At 38.6% G+C, this 18,184-nt stretch overlaps 1 protein-coding gene across 1 annotated transcript; it reads left to right on the top strand.

Annotated features, from left to right (window-relative positions):
• Window positions 1–7,336: 7,336 nt before the first annotated feature.
• FCER1A (Fc fragment of IgE receptor Ia) lies at window positions 7,337–12,682 on the top strand. Its single transcript, XM_033197410.1, has 5 exons — window positions 7,337–7,481; window positions 7,620–7,640; window positions 8,701–8,955; window positions 10,449–10,706; window positions 12,217–12,682. Exons 1-5 carry the CDS (start codon window positions 7,418–7,420, stop codon window positions 12,399–12,401), a joined length of 783 nt encoding a protein of 260 aa, XP_033053301.1. The 5' UTR covers window positions 7,337–7,417; the 3' UTR covers window positions 12,402–12,682.
• Window positions 12,683–18,184: the final 5,502 nt, after the last annotated feature.

The following is an 18,184-nucleotide window of genomic DNA, read 5'->3' as shown; positions in this document are numbered from 1 at the left end:
GTGTTTGGCAGCCTATTCTAGGGTGGGCCTTGTGTCAGTTCCTTCTTTTGTCCACCTGTCTCTATTTGAACAACATAAAACCCTCATTCATAGGTGCAGCATGACTTAACGTGTCAGTCACTAGATGCAGTTGTAAATTGCAAACAAAAAAAATGGAAATGTAGATGTTGAAATAAAGATGCAATTTTTGGTTATGAAATGGTCATCTGAATGATCCGTATTTATATTCATTTGTTTATCATCAGTGAAAAATGTACAAATTTTCTATTAAAAAACTTATAAATTCCTAATTATAATAAACACTGCTCTATGGGAATGGCCACCAAAATGTCCCAAATTTTATGTCACTGCATCTATTTCTAATACTCAGTCTAATATTCTAATCACAGATACTCAATATCCGTTTGTTGTCTTGAACCTCTATGATAATCTGCAAATGTTTCCTGTTTTGTAAGAGACAAAGGAAAAACTGTGATGAATATCACTGGAAACTGCCTATTAGGGCCCCTATTCCATGTTTCTCTGGCCCTTTTCTCTTCTTCAGAATTTAGCAGTAGTTTTCAATCCTATCAGATCACATTTGATAGCATGCATTTATTCCTGTGTTTGTAAGGCATAAACCTGTAACCATACTACAAACAGTGAGAATATTGCTGTGAAACTGCATACTCTATGCACTCCCAACAATCAAAAAAAGAAAATAAATGGTGACCAATGATGCTGGAGAAAAGAATAAATTATATTTCTAGTTTCTCTATAAAAATGATATTACGATATCTGTCTGATGAAGGGAGATCAAATAGCATGTAACAACAATATTTTGAAAAAGAAGAGGATAGTGGAATATCTATTTACTTTTTATGAGTTTTATAATGTTTATGTCATTTGTCAACTGGTATATTTTGTAATCTTTTGTGATTAATTTTCTTGTCCTAAATAGTAATTCTAATATCTAATATTGTATTCAAAAATTTCTACTGGATTTTTTAAGGAGGGCCTCTTAAATTGTATAAGTTTCAGGACCTCAAACTGGATCTATCTCTGCTACCTACACACACACATATTTTTTAAGTCAGTAAAATTCCCAGTTTTAAAATAAAGAAGAAATAAAGTGAAATAACTTTATAATAAGAAAATATGTCCTTGATGAATATGAGTGCTACGAAAACAGACCGATGCGAGAATGAGGTATTGGTGACACAAATATCATGAACAGTGTAGCTACAGGTGATCCGATTTCCTGAAACAGCGAAACATTCAAGGATGTTTTTCCAGTAAAAGCCAAGAATAATCTTTCTTCAATATACTTGGTAGTTTCTTTTCTGTAAAATACAGTATATATGAGAAGTGCCAAAGATGATTTTGTGTTTATTTTTTACAGTCGTGTTTAAGGCTCAGATAATTATAAAATATCTGGCTGCACATTGAAAAGATGTGCAGAATCAGGCCAATTATTTAGTATGCAAGTCTGCCTTCAGTTTTGCAGGGCATTTGTTTGCCTGCTGATGCTACAAATGTCTCCTGTATACCCATTATTGAAACAAGCAACCCTCAATACACATACACATACACACATTCTCACGTATAAACTCACATTTCCTAAAGGCCTTTTGTAGGTGGTAACACAGAGTATGATTAGAAAGGTTCAGAATGCCTCCTGCCCCTCCCACTGTTCCCACGCTCACTCATACCCTCTCTCACCCACTAGAAACACACAGGTCACAGAACTGTTTAGCCAGGTCCTGAAAAATTAGGTCTTCAAAAGTTGCCTATTAAAATGCAGATGTCCTGGTCTGGGCTAAGAGCTCTCATCTTTATCTGCTAACAGCCTAAAAGGATTCCTTTAAGAGATTTCTGTTTCCATTTTGTAACTGTGTAATTCTGTAAGGAAGCATAAAATAAACCTGGCCTACACTACAGTTGGCTTGAGGGCTGACTCTGCACAATGGGGATTTCTCTGTCTAGTCCACACCTGGAAATGATCTTCAAACTTCCTAACTCCACTTCTGCAGCCATGCGTGCGTTGGAGGTGTGGGTATGGGTACGTGTGTGATGATGTCTGTCTCATTGACATGACTACTGCTGTGTGATCCTGGCTGCATCCTGTGAGAACAGGGTTTTGCCTTCTGGACCCACCAGTGGCCTTCCGGGTTCTTCATCCTAAGGACAGACCAGGAGGATGGGAAAGGCTATCTCTCTCTGCTGCTCTCAAGTTTAACTAAAGGCTTCTTGCAAAATATTTATAATATTCATGAAGACTAATATATGCTCTGTTCTAACCACTTCACCACATTAACTCATTTTGTGCTGACAACCACCCTTAAGGTAAGTACTATTACTATTTCCATTTTACTGACTCAAACTTGAGAGCTTATTCCTAGCCTGGACTCTTAATTAATCTTGCACTTAATTTCTTTAAATTATCTATGGATAAATCTTTATTTTTATTCTTTTAATTTTTAAAAATTTAGTATAATATTATGGGTTTTTTTTAAACTTTTTTAACTGGGTATGGTGGCACATCCCTGTAATCCCAGCTTCTTGGGAGGTTGAGGTGGGAGGATCACTTGAGCCTGGCAGACAGAGACCACCTTGGGCAGCATAGTAAAACCCAGTCTCAAAAAAATGCTTTTTTTACAAAAGGAAAACTTTTTTATACTACAACTTTCCTTAAGGATCTTCCTCAGAGGGCTTATAATATTGTTCTCCCCATTCTGAAGAAAATGTCAGCTCACTTAACATCTATATCCGTTGGAAGACATGAAGGTAAGTTTGAAGCCCTTTGGGCTTCTTGGCTGGAATATACTATTTATAAGGCAGAGGTCATGATCCATTTGTTTGAGCCCACCTTATGGTTCAGATTGTACCCTTAACTACAAACACCACAAATATGCTTCATCAGCAAAGTGTGAGTGGCTGATTACATATCTTGAAGACAAGCAGCTTGATATCTAGATGCCCACACCTATGCACTATAAAAGTGTACATTATGCTCAGTGATATACCTTGGATGTTCTGTCCCTTCCAAATCTCATGTTGAAATGTGGTCCCCAGTGTTGGAGGTGGGGCCTAGTTGGAAGTGTTTCGGTCATGGGGGCAGATCTCTTATGAATGGCTTGGTGCCTTCCCCATGGTAATGAGTTCACATGAAAGCTAGTTGTTTAAAGGAAACTAGAAGCTCCTTTTTCACTCTCTTTTTTTAATAGTCCTGAGATTTTCCATTTATTTCCTTTGGATTTATTACTTTTAGACCCATTCAGGTCAAGAAAATAAGTAAAAAAATATTAAAGCCACTGACTTTCTTGTGAAAATCTAACAGGCAGTCAGCATCTGCTATCGATGCTCTCTTTTGAGCAGAAACTCCTGTTCAGGGTGGCAAAAGAAAGTAAATGCAGCTGATATCCTCCTGGCCCTAATAACATAGAGGAAAAAGGAAGGAATCCCTCTCTCCTTTCTTCTTGTTAGGCATGTCTATGAAATATACATAGCTAACATGCCAACAGTACCAACATTGTGTGGCTGTGAGTTGAGACGTCATGGCCTGAATCAAGAAAGGGAACTTATAGAACAGAAAGTTGGTTTAGATCAGTCATTTCTTATTTGTGGGTTATGGAACCTGGGAATCCAAAGAATTTCTGCATGAAGACTATTAATCCATGTGCACTTAATCACAAAGTGAAGACTCAATGAATAAAGATATCTTTATCTGTCTGTCTATCTATCTATCTATCTATCTATCTATCTATCTATCTATCATCTATCTGGTCATGAGCATGGGTTCTTAAGCCATATTGCCAAGTTCAAATTCTAATTCCTTTACATAGCAACTGTGTGCCCTGGGACAAGGTACTTAACTTCTTCATGCTTTGATTTCCTTATTCTTAACTACATAGAGTTGGTAGGAGGAGGAAAATAGATAAGACATGTTGCATAGTTAGCCTCATATTTGATCCTCAGGGAGCGATCAACATTTATTAGGCACATAAACATCATGAGCAGACAGGCATTCTGCACTTTCATCATTTCATATTCAATTTCTTTTTTTTTTTTTTTTTTTTTTGAGACGGAGTCTCGCTCTGTCGCCCAGGCTGGAGTACAGTGGCCGGATCTCAGCTCACTGCAAGCTCCGCCTCCCGGGTTTACGCCATTCTCCTGCCTCAGCCTCCCAAGTAGCTGGGACTACAGGCGCCCGCCACCTCGCCCGGCTAGTTTTTTGTATTTTTTAGTAGAGACGGGGTTTCACCGTGTTAGCCAGGATGGTCTCGATCTCCTGACCTCGTGATCCGCCCGTCTCGGCCTCCCTCATATTCAATTTCTTATGAACCTCACCTAGTTTTAGAGAACTTTGAGAATGAGAAAGAAGTCAGCAGATTGATTTGGTTTTTCTGCTTCCCAATTTTGGAGAAGGGCACAAAGGCCAACACACTGTATAGGCTGAGCCTTGATCCTTCTTCTGCCAGCCATGTCCCGAAACACAAAAGTTCCTGCCAAAAGCCTCTCACACTGGATCCAGATGCAGGGGCACCTCACAGTCCTCAGGCCCTGTAGCTCATGCACATCCATTTGTTTCATTTTTCCACTGCTGCAAAGTGAAATATAGATTAAGGTTTCCAACATCAAATAACAGGTCCACATTTGGGGATAGTGATGCTCTTTATGTATTGAGCATGCCTGTACCCAGAATCAGAAGCAAGAAGTGAAATTTAGACACACCCTACTGATTTCAGCAAACACATGTTCCTGATGTGGACAGGCTGGGTATGAGATATCAACAGCACACTCCACCCACATAATGGATATGAAACTTGAAGGACATTTTTTTAATATATAAGATGAAAAAAACCTGTGAAATTCAACTATGTATCAGCCCGTTCTTCCAGGGAGGAGTAGAGCTCTTGTTTAATCTTAGTGTTAATGTGTTCCTTCTGAGTTCTTGTTCTGTTCTTTTGGGTGTCTGTAGTTATATGCTATGGAAATTAGGGTATGGCTTTTTCTTTCTGACTCTGTTAACAGTTTGCTTTTTTGGGGTGGGGGGTGTGCTGGGAAGATGGGTAGTTTGGTTTGCTTTTTAGGCTTTAATGAGCTGCTTTTCTTGGACTGCTACATTTTTGCTGTTACTGCTACCAAAGCACTTCCTTTATTTCAATACTGGTCACTTAAGCAAAAGTTTTAGAATGATAAAGCCAAAGCTTCAGAAAGCTTTAGAAATGAAAGTGGCCTCTCTAACTCCAAAGCTTATACTCTCCAAACTAGGAATAATACCTCTTGATGAGCCCTGCTCCATCTCCCATCTAAATAGGAGTTATTTAGACAACAACTTCAGAGGAAGCCTTTAAATAGACTATTTGAATCATGGTAAAATGACTATCTCTGAGGGACAATTTGATTATAGGTTCACTGTCCTAGGAAAAAGGAAACCAAAATATCCCCTGGACAAAGTCTCAACAAAGTGGTAAAGTAGAATCTTTCCCCATCTCTTCCAGGGCTTAGGGGTTCAAATATTGCCCACTGACAGCACCTCAAAAACTACATCTTCCCTATTTCCTCCTCCTTCTCTTCTCCAATCCTATCCAACAACTTTCTGCATTCTGTTCTTTCCTGTTTATGCTCTCTTCTTCGTGACCATGGAGAGGATTGAGATTGTGTAGATATATTAAACTAGCATAAGATGCTGTTTATCAAATAAAACGTACTATGTAGTTTTATTTATACTATGACAATAACTTTAATCCAGTCAAAATTAATACTTCTCCTACAAGTCTTTAATAAATAATGGTAATAAAGAAGGCAGAAATGTGTTTATTGACCATCTTTTACATGCCAGATGCTGTACGATGCATTTTATTTCTTTTTTATCTTATTAAATCCCATAATACAACCATGACCTGGATACCTTTATTGCTCCTATTTTACAGGTAACCTTCAATCACATAAAGATTAGGAACATTTGAATTCAGAACTTTAAACACAAACAACTTGTACTTTTCATAGTAACTTGCTGTTCCCTTTAAGGTCTGTCACTAAAACATAGCATGTCCTGGGCTCAGTACCTAATCTTTCTTACTGAAACTTAAATTCCTATTTATTAACCTTTTTAGCCCTATATTTTCTAATTCCACAGAAAGCTAAAGGTTTTGGTTAGATCCTCATGTGGAATGACTGGTTTCATTCAATAGACTTAATTCAGCAGTCTGTGAGGAAGAGCAAGGTATTTGGTTCCTCAAATACCAAGGAATGGTTCCTCAAGTGCTTCAGATGGGAAGTGGGTATAAGTACGTTGTCCCTGTCTTCTTCAGAGTTTTGGTAAAGATAAAATAGAACACTCATGTAAAAGAGATCTTTGCAAATGACAAACCACTATAGGACATTAATAGAGTTTTCATCTCCAGTATCATCATTAATACCAGATCCTGGAAGAAGGTTCAGCCTTGACCTAGAGCCAAAAAACAGAAGAATTAGTAAAGGAATCCTGCAGGAAGGCCCTGCTGTGTATTTAAAAGAGAAAGGATGATAGTGTTGGAAAATTATAATATTAAAAGTAAACAAAAGCTAGGAAGTAAAATAAAATAAATTGTGTGGCCTAGATCCCTGTAAGTAATGGTTTAACGTCTGCCTTCCTGTGTTCTGAGCCAGATTAGGGCACAGTAGAGAAAAAAGGAGTCTCTGAAAATGTTTCCAATTTGGCTGGTCAGATAGTGGATCATCAGTGAATCAGATGAAAATTTGTGGATTTGTGGACTAACTGATCAGCAGGAAATTAAACAAGAAAAGTGTTGGTAACTCTGGTGAATCCCAAAAGAATTCAGCAGTTGCTAGCCATGCTCCTGAATAATAGTACATCATATGACTAAGAGTTTGACTTGGGGTTAGATTTTATGTGTTTGAACATTTAATAGCTGGCACCCCAAGAAAAGTTACTTAACCTCACTAAGATTCAGTTTTCCTATTTATAAAATACACATAGTGATGGTACACACTTTGTAGGATTATTATGAAAAATAAATGAAATATCAAATTTATTTAGGATAACACCTGGCATATGTTTGGTATTCAGTAATTAGTTGCTGCTGTTTTATTCTGCCCTCCCTTGCAACCCACTTTTCTAAGTTGTAAACTAAATAGTTGTATACTGATTGACAGATGTAAAAAAGCTTGTGATTGTGCTATACCCATGCCTCTCTCTCACCAGATTCCAGGTGTATATGTGGAGGTGGGATAGGGAGTGGAGTAAGGGGGTAAATATTAAAATTGCCCAGTTTGACACCATCCTGAATATTATCTCTAAAGAAAGAAGCAAAACCAGGCACAGATGATGGGTTAACCAGATATGATACAGAAAACATTTCCTTCTGCTTTTTGGTTTTAAGCCTATATTTGAAGTCCTAGATCTCTCCAGCACAATCAGCACCAGGAGCCCATGAAGAAGATGGCTCCTGCCATGGAATCCCCTACTTTACTATGTGTAGCCTTACTGTTCTTTGGTAAGTAGAGATTCGATTACCCCTCCCGGGGTCCTTAAAATTCCATGTATGTAGATCTTATCCCCACATCCAGATTCTAGTCCTCTGGCAATAAAGAAGACTGCTGGACACTAACGTATCCTCTCTGAACTTTTGCAGCTCCAGATGGCGTGTTAGCAGGTGAGTCCTCTGTTCTTGTTCCCTTGGTGTTTCAACATGTCTGGGCATTGCTTTCCTCTCACTATTTTCTTCGTCCCATCACTTGTGCTTTCTGATGAGTATGAATCTGTTCCTTGGCCAACCTACTTGCCCTCTCCACCTTACCTTGTCTTTCTTCTTTTCCCTGATTCATTGCATTCTCTCAAGTCATTTTCTCCTCTGTTTTACTCAATAACCATGTCTGTTGAACATATACATGTCTCATTCTCTCTCCTAGACACTTTGACATAATCTCACTCCATAATTGTATTATTATTATTGCCATTTTATAATTGAATATGCTGAAACTCAGTGATTTTGTGGTGGTTACCTGGCTAAGGAACTGGATTCCAACATAAGTTCCTTGGATCTAAGTCCAGTTCTCTTCTGACTATATCACCCTTTCGTTATCACCATTTATCTACTTCTTTTGTCTCTGTTCAAATTTGCACTACATCATCTTGTTCCAGGAAGCCATTCAAGACTGACTTTCTTAGTGCCTCTCACTACTTTCTGGAACTGACATATGTTTTTCACTCTGTGTATACTTACAATTAAATCGTCATAAATATTCAGAACTTGGAGAAACCTTATATTTCATCTAGTCCAATAACTTTATCCATCCAGAATTCACTCATTCATTCACATAATAAACATTTAATGTAGCAATGGTTGAACATGGCGGATAGTTTCTACCTCAAAAGAGATTGCAGTCCTCATTTACAGATACTGAATTGAAATGAACAGAAGTACAGTGAGTCAGCCCAAATCACATAGTGAATTGGTTTCTTTGTTTTTAAATCTCCTGCATATGTGTCCTGCCTTTCTCCCTGTGTTGGGCATTCCCTGGGGCCACAATACTATTTTCTCACTTCTTTAATCCTTCCCCTAGAAATTAAAACAAGGTATTATCACCAACAGTACAAGTACATATTGACCACTGATTGTCAGAATATTGCTACATTTGTACTTTTAAGCCTGGACAGTTTTCAATGACTTTTTTTCTCTCTACATCTCTTTTCATATTTTTATCTTCTTGAAGTCCCTCAGAAACCTACGGTCTCCTTGAATCCCCCATGGAATAGAATATTTAAAGGAGAGAATGTGACTCTTACATGTAATGGGAGCAATTTCTTTGAAGTCAGTTCCCTGAAATGGTTCCACAATGGCAGCCTTTCAGAAGTGGCAAATTCAAGTTTGAATATTGTGAATGCCGACTTTGAGGACAGTGGAGAATACAAATGTCAGCACCAACAATTTGATGACAGTGAACCTGTGCACCTGGAAGTCTTCAGTGGTAAGTTCCAGGGATATGGAAATACAGATCTCTCATGTGAGTGATGGCCCATCTGAACACGGAAAAAAACAGGTTATTCCAAGAGTTAGGACACCAGAGTGGGATTCAAGGTCTCTCATTTCAGACCCCTGCGTCTCTCTTCTACCCCCTTTCCTTTTGATTACTCGTACGCCTTCTTTCAATATTCTAGTCATCTCTCGCTATTATTCTGCCACCCTATTTTCCTCTATTTTTTCTGCCTAGATTCAGGTACACATTATGTGGTCAAACAGCATGATATATATGTGAACATTTCAAAGAGCTGTGTGCCTGGAATAGGATCAAAAGATTTGACTTAAAGTTTTGCTCTGCATAATCCATATGCCATGACCTGAATATTATGTTGCACTCTTCATTATGAAACATATTTGGGTACATTTACTCATGTCCTCTATTGTTACTTAAGAACACATATTTCATGCTTGTTTCATCTTTATCACTCTCCTACTACCAACAATTAGCATAGCATGCTTAGGCACATGTGGATTAATCAGCAAATGTTGAATAAACAAACTAATAATTTTGAATAGTGACCAATAGGTCTCTTTTATACTCTATATTTTTCTCTTGAGTGAAAAAAAAATGTTTCAACCTCCATATGTAAATTCCACACACAAACTAAAGCAATGTAGAATAGCTTATTTCCTTGAGTAGGTTCTAGAGAAGTCCTTAAGGATTGGTCCTAAATTAAATATGCTTATTATGCTAGCGATATTTCCTTCCAAAATTCTCCTTTAATTAATGCCTTTTAATTTTTACAAAAGCATTAACCATAGACAGTGATTCTTGTCTTTCACTGACTCATTTGTGACAAATATTTGTTGAGTACCTACCAACTCCTAAGTATTGCTACCAACTCCTAAATATTGCTACTAACTCCTAAGTATTATGTTGGGCATTCAGAATAGAGTGTAGAACCAGATAGGACCCCTGACTTCTTGGAGCATAGAGTTATATGGGAAGAGGACATTAAACAAAGAATTACACAAGTAATTAATTTAAATTGTACGTGTTTTGAAGAAGTTTTTGTGACAATTATAATTAACAGTAGAACTGGAAGGTTTCTGTAAGGTAAGAGAGGACAAAATAGACACTCTCCCAAGCTAAAATTCCTAAGAAAGACTGTTTATTTTCCCTTAACTAACTAGAACTAGCAACAGGATATCTGAAAGCAATTCTGGCTTTCAAGTGTTCCATGTATGGACTCAGCAGGGAGGTCCAAGAGGCTTTGTGGCCCCAGACTGACTTTTCAGGAGGAGAAAGAATTTATCAGTACAGAAGACAGGCTCTAAGCATTATTTTGTGCCCTTTAAAAATCCACTTTATGAGCCAAAAAGTGGGTTAATGACAATTCACAGTTTCTGACACATGTTCTATGCATGGTTGTCTTTTATCTATTCATTCTCTCTCTCTTCATTTATTGTTAAATAAATAACATAATGAATGTTCTTCAGACTGGCTGCTCCTTCAGGCCTCTGCTGAGGTGGTGATGGAGGGTCAGCCCCTCTTCCTCAGGTGTCATGGTTGGAGGAACTGGGATGTGTACAAGGTGATCTATTACAAGGATGGTGAAGCTCTCAAGTACTGGTATGAGAACCACAACATCTCCATTACAAATGCCACAGTTGAAGACAGTGGCACCTACTACTGTACGGGCAAACTGTGGCAGCTGGACTATGAGTCTGAGCCCCTCAACATTACTGTAATAAAAGGTGAGTTGGTAAAGGAAAGGAAAAGCATCCATAGCAGGGGAAGGAAGAGAGGACATCTGAGCCTGAGTGGTTGCAGTTTGTAGAAGGGGGCACCTGTGATACGCTGGAAAGCATACTAGACTTGCAATGAGGAGACCTGGATGATAGTATATATCTCAATCTCTGTTTCAAAGTCTTGACTTGTTAAATGGTGATAGTAATACCTGCTCACACTATGAAATTTTTTTGAAGATTAATGTGGTGATGTTTGTGAAATGACTTTGTAAACTGTTAAGCACTACCCAAGCATAACAGATTGTGATTACTATTTTGATCTCAAAGTCATCTGTTGCTCCTGGGGAGAACACTTATATTTATCAAATTGAAAAAAAGTTTCAAAGTTGAATGAAAAAAAAGATGTAAAGAGCTTGAGGAGCCCATTCCAGCTTAGGAGGGCTGGGAAAGGAAACCGGCAAGTCAGTAAATTGTGTGCCTGTGTATTGAGGGAGAAGGGAATGGACTTGATATGGAAAGGGTAGGCAGGTGGAATACCTCTATGGCCTGCAAGAAAAACTGCTCTCTCCAAACTCTGTATAAGAGAGGGAGTCTGTGAAGTATCCACTTTTGAAGGAGAAAATTAGACTTTTCCTTCACACTGTACATACTAATGTCTAAAAAAGCATGAGGTCAAAATACAGAATTAAGCCCTAACAGTTCTATGTTAACTAAATTGAGACCTAAGTGCTATGTACTTGCCTCTAGGCTTCCAGTATCTTCATCTGTAAAACAGAAGATTTGGTCTAGACTCCATTAAAATCATTTGATGACTTAAAAAAATATATTGATGCTCATGTCTCATTTCTTGAGATTTTGATTTAACTGGCTTGGAGTGCAACCTGGGTATCTGTATTTTTCAAAGGTCTTTCACATAATGGTAATGTGTAGCCAATACTGAGAATCACTTGTCTAGGTGATCTTTAAATGATTTCTGGATGTATTGGATTTTGGATGTATTCTGAGGCTCTATAATTTGAGAATAATCACAAAAATCAGCACAGTTTATAAACAGACTAACAGAAACACAAAATAATAGAATTGGAAGGCAATTTAACTAGTGCAATTTCTTCATTTTGCCTAACAGGCATGTAAGAAATGATGACTGATAATTGAATAATAGGCATTGATGACTCCTGCCCTCACTTTGTCTCCTTTCCACCCCTTAATTATATGTGAATTCTGGTCTTGTCATTTCCAAGAAGGTGTTTATCTTTCCTATAATCTTCTCCACTGGGCACACTGGCTACTGGAGTTATGAGGAAATGCTCAGGACTCCCTATGGCTCCAGGGAGCACCAACAGAGCAACTCAACCAAGCGCTAATCTGAGTGTTTTCTCTATGCTTCTGGATGCCACATCATGCTAAAAATGAAGGACAAAGCTTGGTCTTTCTCTTAGGGAGGATGAACCTCTGAACCTTATTCTTCAGTTCCCAATATGAATATGTTTCTCATTGCATCTGTTTTCCACTACAGCTCAGCATGACAAGTACTGGCTACAATTTCTTATCCCATTGTTGGTGGCGATTCTGTTTGCCGTGGACACAGGATTATTTATCTCGATTCAGCAGCAGGTCACATTTCTCTTGAAGATTAAGAGAACCAGGAAAGGCTTCAAACTTCTGAACCCACATCCTAAGCCAAACCCCAAAAGCAACTGATACAATTACTGAAGAAATATTTGCAACATTAATTTTTTTCCAGCATCAGCAATTCCTACTCAATTGTCAAACACAGCTTGCAATATACATAGAAACGTCTGTGCTCAAGGATTTATAGAGATATTTCATTACACTGAGTGAAACTGGTTAAGTGGCATGTAACAGTAAGTGCTCAATTAACATTGGTTGAATAAATGAAAGAATGAATAGATTCAATTTATTAGCATTTGTAAAAGAGAAGTTCAATTTCAATAAAATAAATATAAAACCATGTAACAGAATGCTTCTAAGTATTCAAGGCTTCCTAGTTTGTTTTCTTCTAAAGGCAAGAACCATACAGTTCTAGACTGAAAATATCCTCTCTTGACTAAGTGTGATCTAGGAATAAAAAGACATAGGAGGATGCCAGTGAGGTGGATCATTTTTATGCTTCTTCATCAGTTTACTATATATAAACTTTCAGTTCTTGGCAGAATCAGGGACAGTCTCAAGACATAGGACTCTCAGGATGAAGTACAGTCCAGGATTCCTCTGTGATTGTTTTGCCCCTCCCAATTTATATCTTGAACTTATATATTGTTTCTTTATACAGCACCTGAACCAAGCATTTTGGAGAAATTCCAGCAAATAATAATAATCAAAACCCTCAGCTCTGAAAACAGTCCAGGACTGAATAAGATCTTGGGCAAAATAACTAGATAGTTTTGGTTTATTTTCCCTTTCATTTTATGTCTTCATCATATTCTTTGGCGGCTCATTCTTCTGTCATGGAGTAAATGGGATTAAGTTTTTACCTGTGATTTATTTTTTAAATTTTTTGTAGAGATGGATTCCTGCTATTTTGCCCAGGCTGGTCTCAAACTCTTGGCCTCAAGCGATCCTCCCACCTCAGCCTCACAAAGTGTGGGATTACAGGTGTGAGCCACTGCACCTGGCCAAGTTTCTGCTTATTATAAAGCTATCCATTAGAAAGAGACTAAACCATACAGAAAAAGACATCAATTCAAATCCTGACTCTTCTACTTTCTAGATTTGTGATCTGGGAAAATCTTCTTATACCTCCATGGACTTTAGTATTTCATTTGTGAAAAAAAAAAAGATAATAATCATCTTGTCTACCTCTTAGAGTTCTTCTGAGAATCAAATAAGAGGCTGTATTTGAAAGTTATTTGTAAATTGCAAAAATTTATACAAATTTAGGAACTTTTAGCACCTACATGAGACCCAGTCTTTGCCACCACTAGCCCCTACCCCCATGACCCTGACCATAGAAATATTTATACTCAGGGCTTAGAGAAAGCAGTAGGGAAGATGGGCAACATATTGCTGGTGCTGTCTGTGGATTCATGGAAATCAGTGAAAGATCAGAGTGCCTGTAGCTTGTCCGTGCCTTAGAACAATTAATAGTATGAGGAAGTGTAGCTGGGGAGAAAACTTTTAAATATCCATGAGACCTACAAGTCCCACTTTTTCCAAGGGATGTTTTTGGGCCAGAAAGAACAGGGAAATTACTGAAACATTTTTTTCTTTTTTTTTAAACTTTGGATAAGGATCTGGTATTACCTTTCTTCACACTCTCCTCCACTTAAAAAAAAAAAAAAGAAAAGTCATTTAAAAGAGGCAAGGAAAAGCCAGACTCCCAGTGAACACCCTTGTCACTTAGCTTCATGTAGTAAATAAGTCTGGCCAATGGAGAAGACATTTCTCCTGCAGCAACAGGCCAGGAAAAGTTTCCCTGGGAGACTCCCTGGTGTTGCTTCAGGATGCTTCCTCTGCCACCTCCCCAAGGTCTATCTTATGTTTTAGCCTTGGGACCAAGCTTTCCACCACATTCATTAACCACACCTTTCTCCCCAGTGCTCTACATAGCACATCAGCATTTCAGGCATCAGGCTAAACAGCAATTTACCCCTTTATTTCAGACAAGGGATTGAGGCCATTGATGCAGAGTTCGAAACTGAGAGATTTGATATAGATAAGAAAGTCTGGAATTGATCAGCTTGAGATACATTTTCTGAGAGATTTTCTAGGTTCTTGAGTATCACATTTCACTTTTATCTCCCCTTTACCCTCACTGCAAGATTAAGGGGACTATGGATAGAACACAGGTCTGGATATTCAAGCTGCTAACTAGCTGTGATTGGGCCAAGTTACTTACCAGCCTCTGAGATTCTATTTTTTCTTTGTTAAAACTAGGAGTCTGGTGGAGGTGGTCTCTAAGGTCCCTTGGAGCTCAGATATTTTGTAATTTATTACTTTAAGTTCATATGTAGTAATTATCCAGGCACCAAGGCTCAGAATGCATTCCCCAAGAAGCTCCAGTGTAAAATTTTCCTTCGTCCTCCACACATTGGTCTTTTCTTTCACTGTGCTCTTCCGTGCACAGTATCTAAATTCCACATTTGTGCCAGACCTGTCTGGGTTTCTACTCATTTATTTCTACCCATTTTCTTCTCGATAGTCATACATCTCTTGCTCCAGAGGGGATGTGGAACATAGGGTCAGGGCTTGAGTATTTTGTGGACCCCTAAAATACGGCACTTATAAAGATGTCTTTACCCATGAAACACTTTTTACTATGCCAGAGATGGAGTACATGTGTTATAAAGATGATTGGAATAGAAATAATTCACTCTAGATTCACCCTTGTCACCCCCTTTATCACTTCCTTTCTCTTACCAAATTGGTCAAGCCCAGTTCATAGGGCAAACTTTGCTACCCTATGAATTGCTGTTCCAAATTGGCAGACAAAAAATCATCATGAATTCACAATAGTTAGGGGCTGTCTGAAAAGCAAGTCAGTAGCTTCCCACTGGTAGCCAATGGAAGACAAACTCCTGTGGCCACCTTCAGAGTGGAGACTCAGACAAATGGTACACCTTGTCAGTATACTGGGGAGTTGAGTACTTGAAGAAGGACTCTGATTTTTCCCTCTTCTCATTAAATGGGAAATGGTGACAACCTGGAGATGGAAGTTTTATGCTGAGGATGGCAGAGGCACCTGCCAGCCTAGGACTCTAGATAATCTCAGAGAGTCAGGCTGTCTTCCTGCCATAGCTGATCTGCCCAGCTCTGGACAGCTACTTACCAAGCAAGGCCAAGTCTCTATCTGGAACTTCATCAATTGCTACAACGTTCCCACCACAAACCTTTTACTCTATCAATGTGCTTGCCACAACAATTCACTTATATATTTCACTTATGACAATGACACTCTTCCCCTTTTTGAAAATTAAATGGCGTAATTCCACTTTCAGTCTTTCCTGTTATTTCCAATTTTCAAATATCATTGACAACGGTCAGCAAGTTCTCTGCAAGGTACTAGCATCGGGCTGCAATGAAATGCAGACTGCTCACAGATAATTTTTTGAAGAGAAAGAATGACGTCCTGTGGATTCCGAGAAAATTCAGATTTTAATTTTTTAACCAGTTTCCAAGAAGATAATACTGCACTGCTGCCAACCAAATTGAATCACAGTAAATATAGTTCAATAAATAGCATAAAATTATTTTAAATTAAAATACAAGAGCTACTTGCATTTGCTAGAATATATCAGGGCTGAAAGTTTGAATTCTACACTTATGTTAATGGCTGTTTTAGAAATGAGATCCTAAAATGTTGCAGGTTGAGGTCCCCGGAAAACAGACACTGAGACAGAGATTTGAACACAGCACGTTTATTAGCTCTCAGCATGTACACTTGTGAAGAAGTGAAGAAAGCAATATTGGACAAAAACAAAAAAGTTGAAATGTGATGTAGTCAAGAAAAACCTCTGGAGCTGGGAGAGCCCTTCCTACTTATCTTAAGGCGAAGCAATACCCTAAATAGACAAACCACTGGAGGTAGTATATCCCTAGGAAGGGAGCATGACCTTGGAACAAGCAGCTGTTTAACAAGGACAATGCTTGAAGAGGAACTCAGCTGAGAGCCATTAGACCAAGGCACTCCCAGCAGCTGGAGGAATGCTTGTGTGGGTCCTGAAGGAGTGCAATCCAAGTGATGTGCCACAGCATTCACCAAATACAACTTCAGACAGCAGACAGTGTGACATTGGCCAGCAGACCTTTACCCAATGGCTTCTAATCAGACTCAGCAGAACTACTAAGCAAAGATTTAAAAATTGTCTCTTGACCAACCTCACAGCAACGAACTATTATCATTTCTAGAAATCTGGACACTAAAACAAAGATATCTTTTATCACCAGTCAGACTTCACATGACAATTTTTGGCAAAGCAAGACAAGTAAACTTGACTTAAATAACTTATTTCCAATGAATTGTCCCATTTTCAGCATCCAGCAGACTTTACCACACTATCAGAAGTGATGTCTTGCCTCTACAGGATCACCCCATTGAATTGGATGGATTCTGGATACTGTAGGACCTTATTTGAAACTCAGGGTATGCTTGTTCCTCAGTATAGAAGGCCAGAGTGCAATGGAAAGATGAGAGAGAGAATATCCTTCCTTGCACCAGTACATATATTTTCACCTCCTGTGATGCTCAGGCATAAAATGCTGTTTATAACTCAGGTTTAAAGTTGGGAGTACAGAAGAAGAAACTTCTGAAAATTTACTCCTGCAGGTTTAGGAGCTCACTGGAAAAATTTTAAGTCATGCATCAGATTTCTGTTCGTTAATAATTCTTTTCAGAAGTTGTAGTTAAAGTGTTTATGTTTATAAAACTATTTCAGAGAGTTTTGTGTCAACCTGGCAAGAGGAACTATACTTCTGCTGATCCTTTCAACCTCCATCCTTTTTACTCTTGTGCTGAGTGTATGAAAAGTCTTGACCTTTTCGGCATGTTCTTCTTTTCAATCTGAGTTTTCCGATCTGGGCATCTCAGGAATGTGGACAGTTCATGTCTGTGTTCTCTGTAGCTGATGCTTTTTGTGCTTTCCCACATCTGTACTCTTTACTCCTAGGTCAGTTAGAGCAGTTCCATCAACTTGGAAGGTCTGCCTCTAGCTTTTTTTTTTTTTCTTTTACAAGAAAGCCTGTAATGTCCACAGAAATTCATATGTGTGTGTATTATCTTCTAACTTATTTGCTTAAAAGGTGGCACAAATTAGTCTGACACCCTTAACAGTCAACTGGAAAATCTTTCTGAGGTGGTTTCCAAACATTTTGCTCATTAGCTTTTTAGAACCCTGCTGGACTTTGTTTTTTTGTTTTGTTTTGTTTTGTTTTGTTTCCGAGTCTAGCTCTGTCACCCAGTCTGGAGTGCAGTGGTGCAATCTCCGCTCACTGCAACCTCCACCTCCCAGGTTCACGTGATTCTTCTGCCTCAGCCTCCTGAGTAGCTGGGATTACAGGCGTGCACCACCACGCCCGGCTAATTTTTGTATTTTTAGTAGGGACGGGGTTTCACTATGTTGGTCGAGCTGATCTCGAACTCCTGACCTCGTGATCCGCCCACCTCAGCCTCCCAAAGTGCTGGGATGACAGGCGTTAGCCACCGCGCCAGACTTTATGTTTTAATGGAGTTGTATAACTCAAAATATTCTCAGGGTGTGTGTAGCTGTGTGCATGTGTATGTGAGTCCATAATCCAGGCATGTGTTTTTTTCCCCTACATTCATAACCATATGCTAAGCTATTTTGTAAATGTTCTGGAGCAGGGCATAGACGATCACAACAAGCTCAAACAGAAACCTCTAGTTTTAGTACTCAGTTCAATTTAGTCTAGTCTTCTTGATCCCATACAAAAGGGCATTATTGAAAGAGCATTAAAAATTAATACATATTTATAAACAAAGAAAAAGGCTTCACAACCTCTCTTCG

This window comes from Trachypithecus francoisi, unplaced genomic scaffold, assembly GCF_009764315.1.
Source record: "Trachypithecus francoisi isolate TF-2019V2 unplaced genomic scaffold, Tfra_2.0 Lachesis_group5, whole genome shotgun sequence".
Taxonomy (NCBI): Eukaryota; Metazoa; Chordata; class Mammalia; order Primates; family Cercopithecidae; genus Trachypithecus; species Trachypithecus francoisi.
This window is presented reverse-complemented; position numbering and strand designations above follow the sequence as displayed.

Excerpts from the sequence above, each read along its gene's own strand:
- FCER1A (XM_033197410.1), top strand. The coding sequence starts at position 7,418 with ATGAAGAAGATGGCTCCTGCCATGGAATCCCCTACTTTACTATGTGTA. Across the intron at positions 8,956-10,448 it reads GCACCTGGAAGTCTTCAGTG|ACTGGCTGCTCCTTCAGGCC; the intron begins GTAAGTTCCAGG and ends AATGTTCTTCAG. Across the intron at positions 10,707-12,216 it reads CAACATTACTGTAATAAAAG|CTCAGCATGACAAGTACTGG; the intron begins GTGAGTTGGTAA and ends TTTCCACTACAG.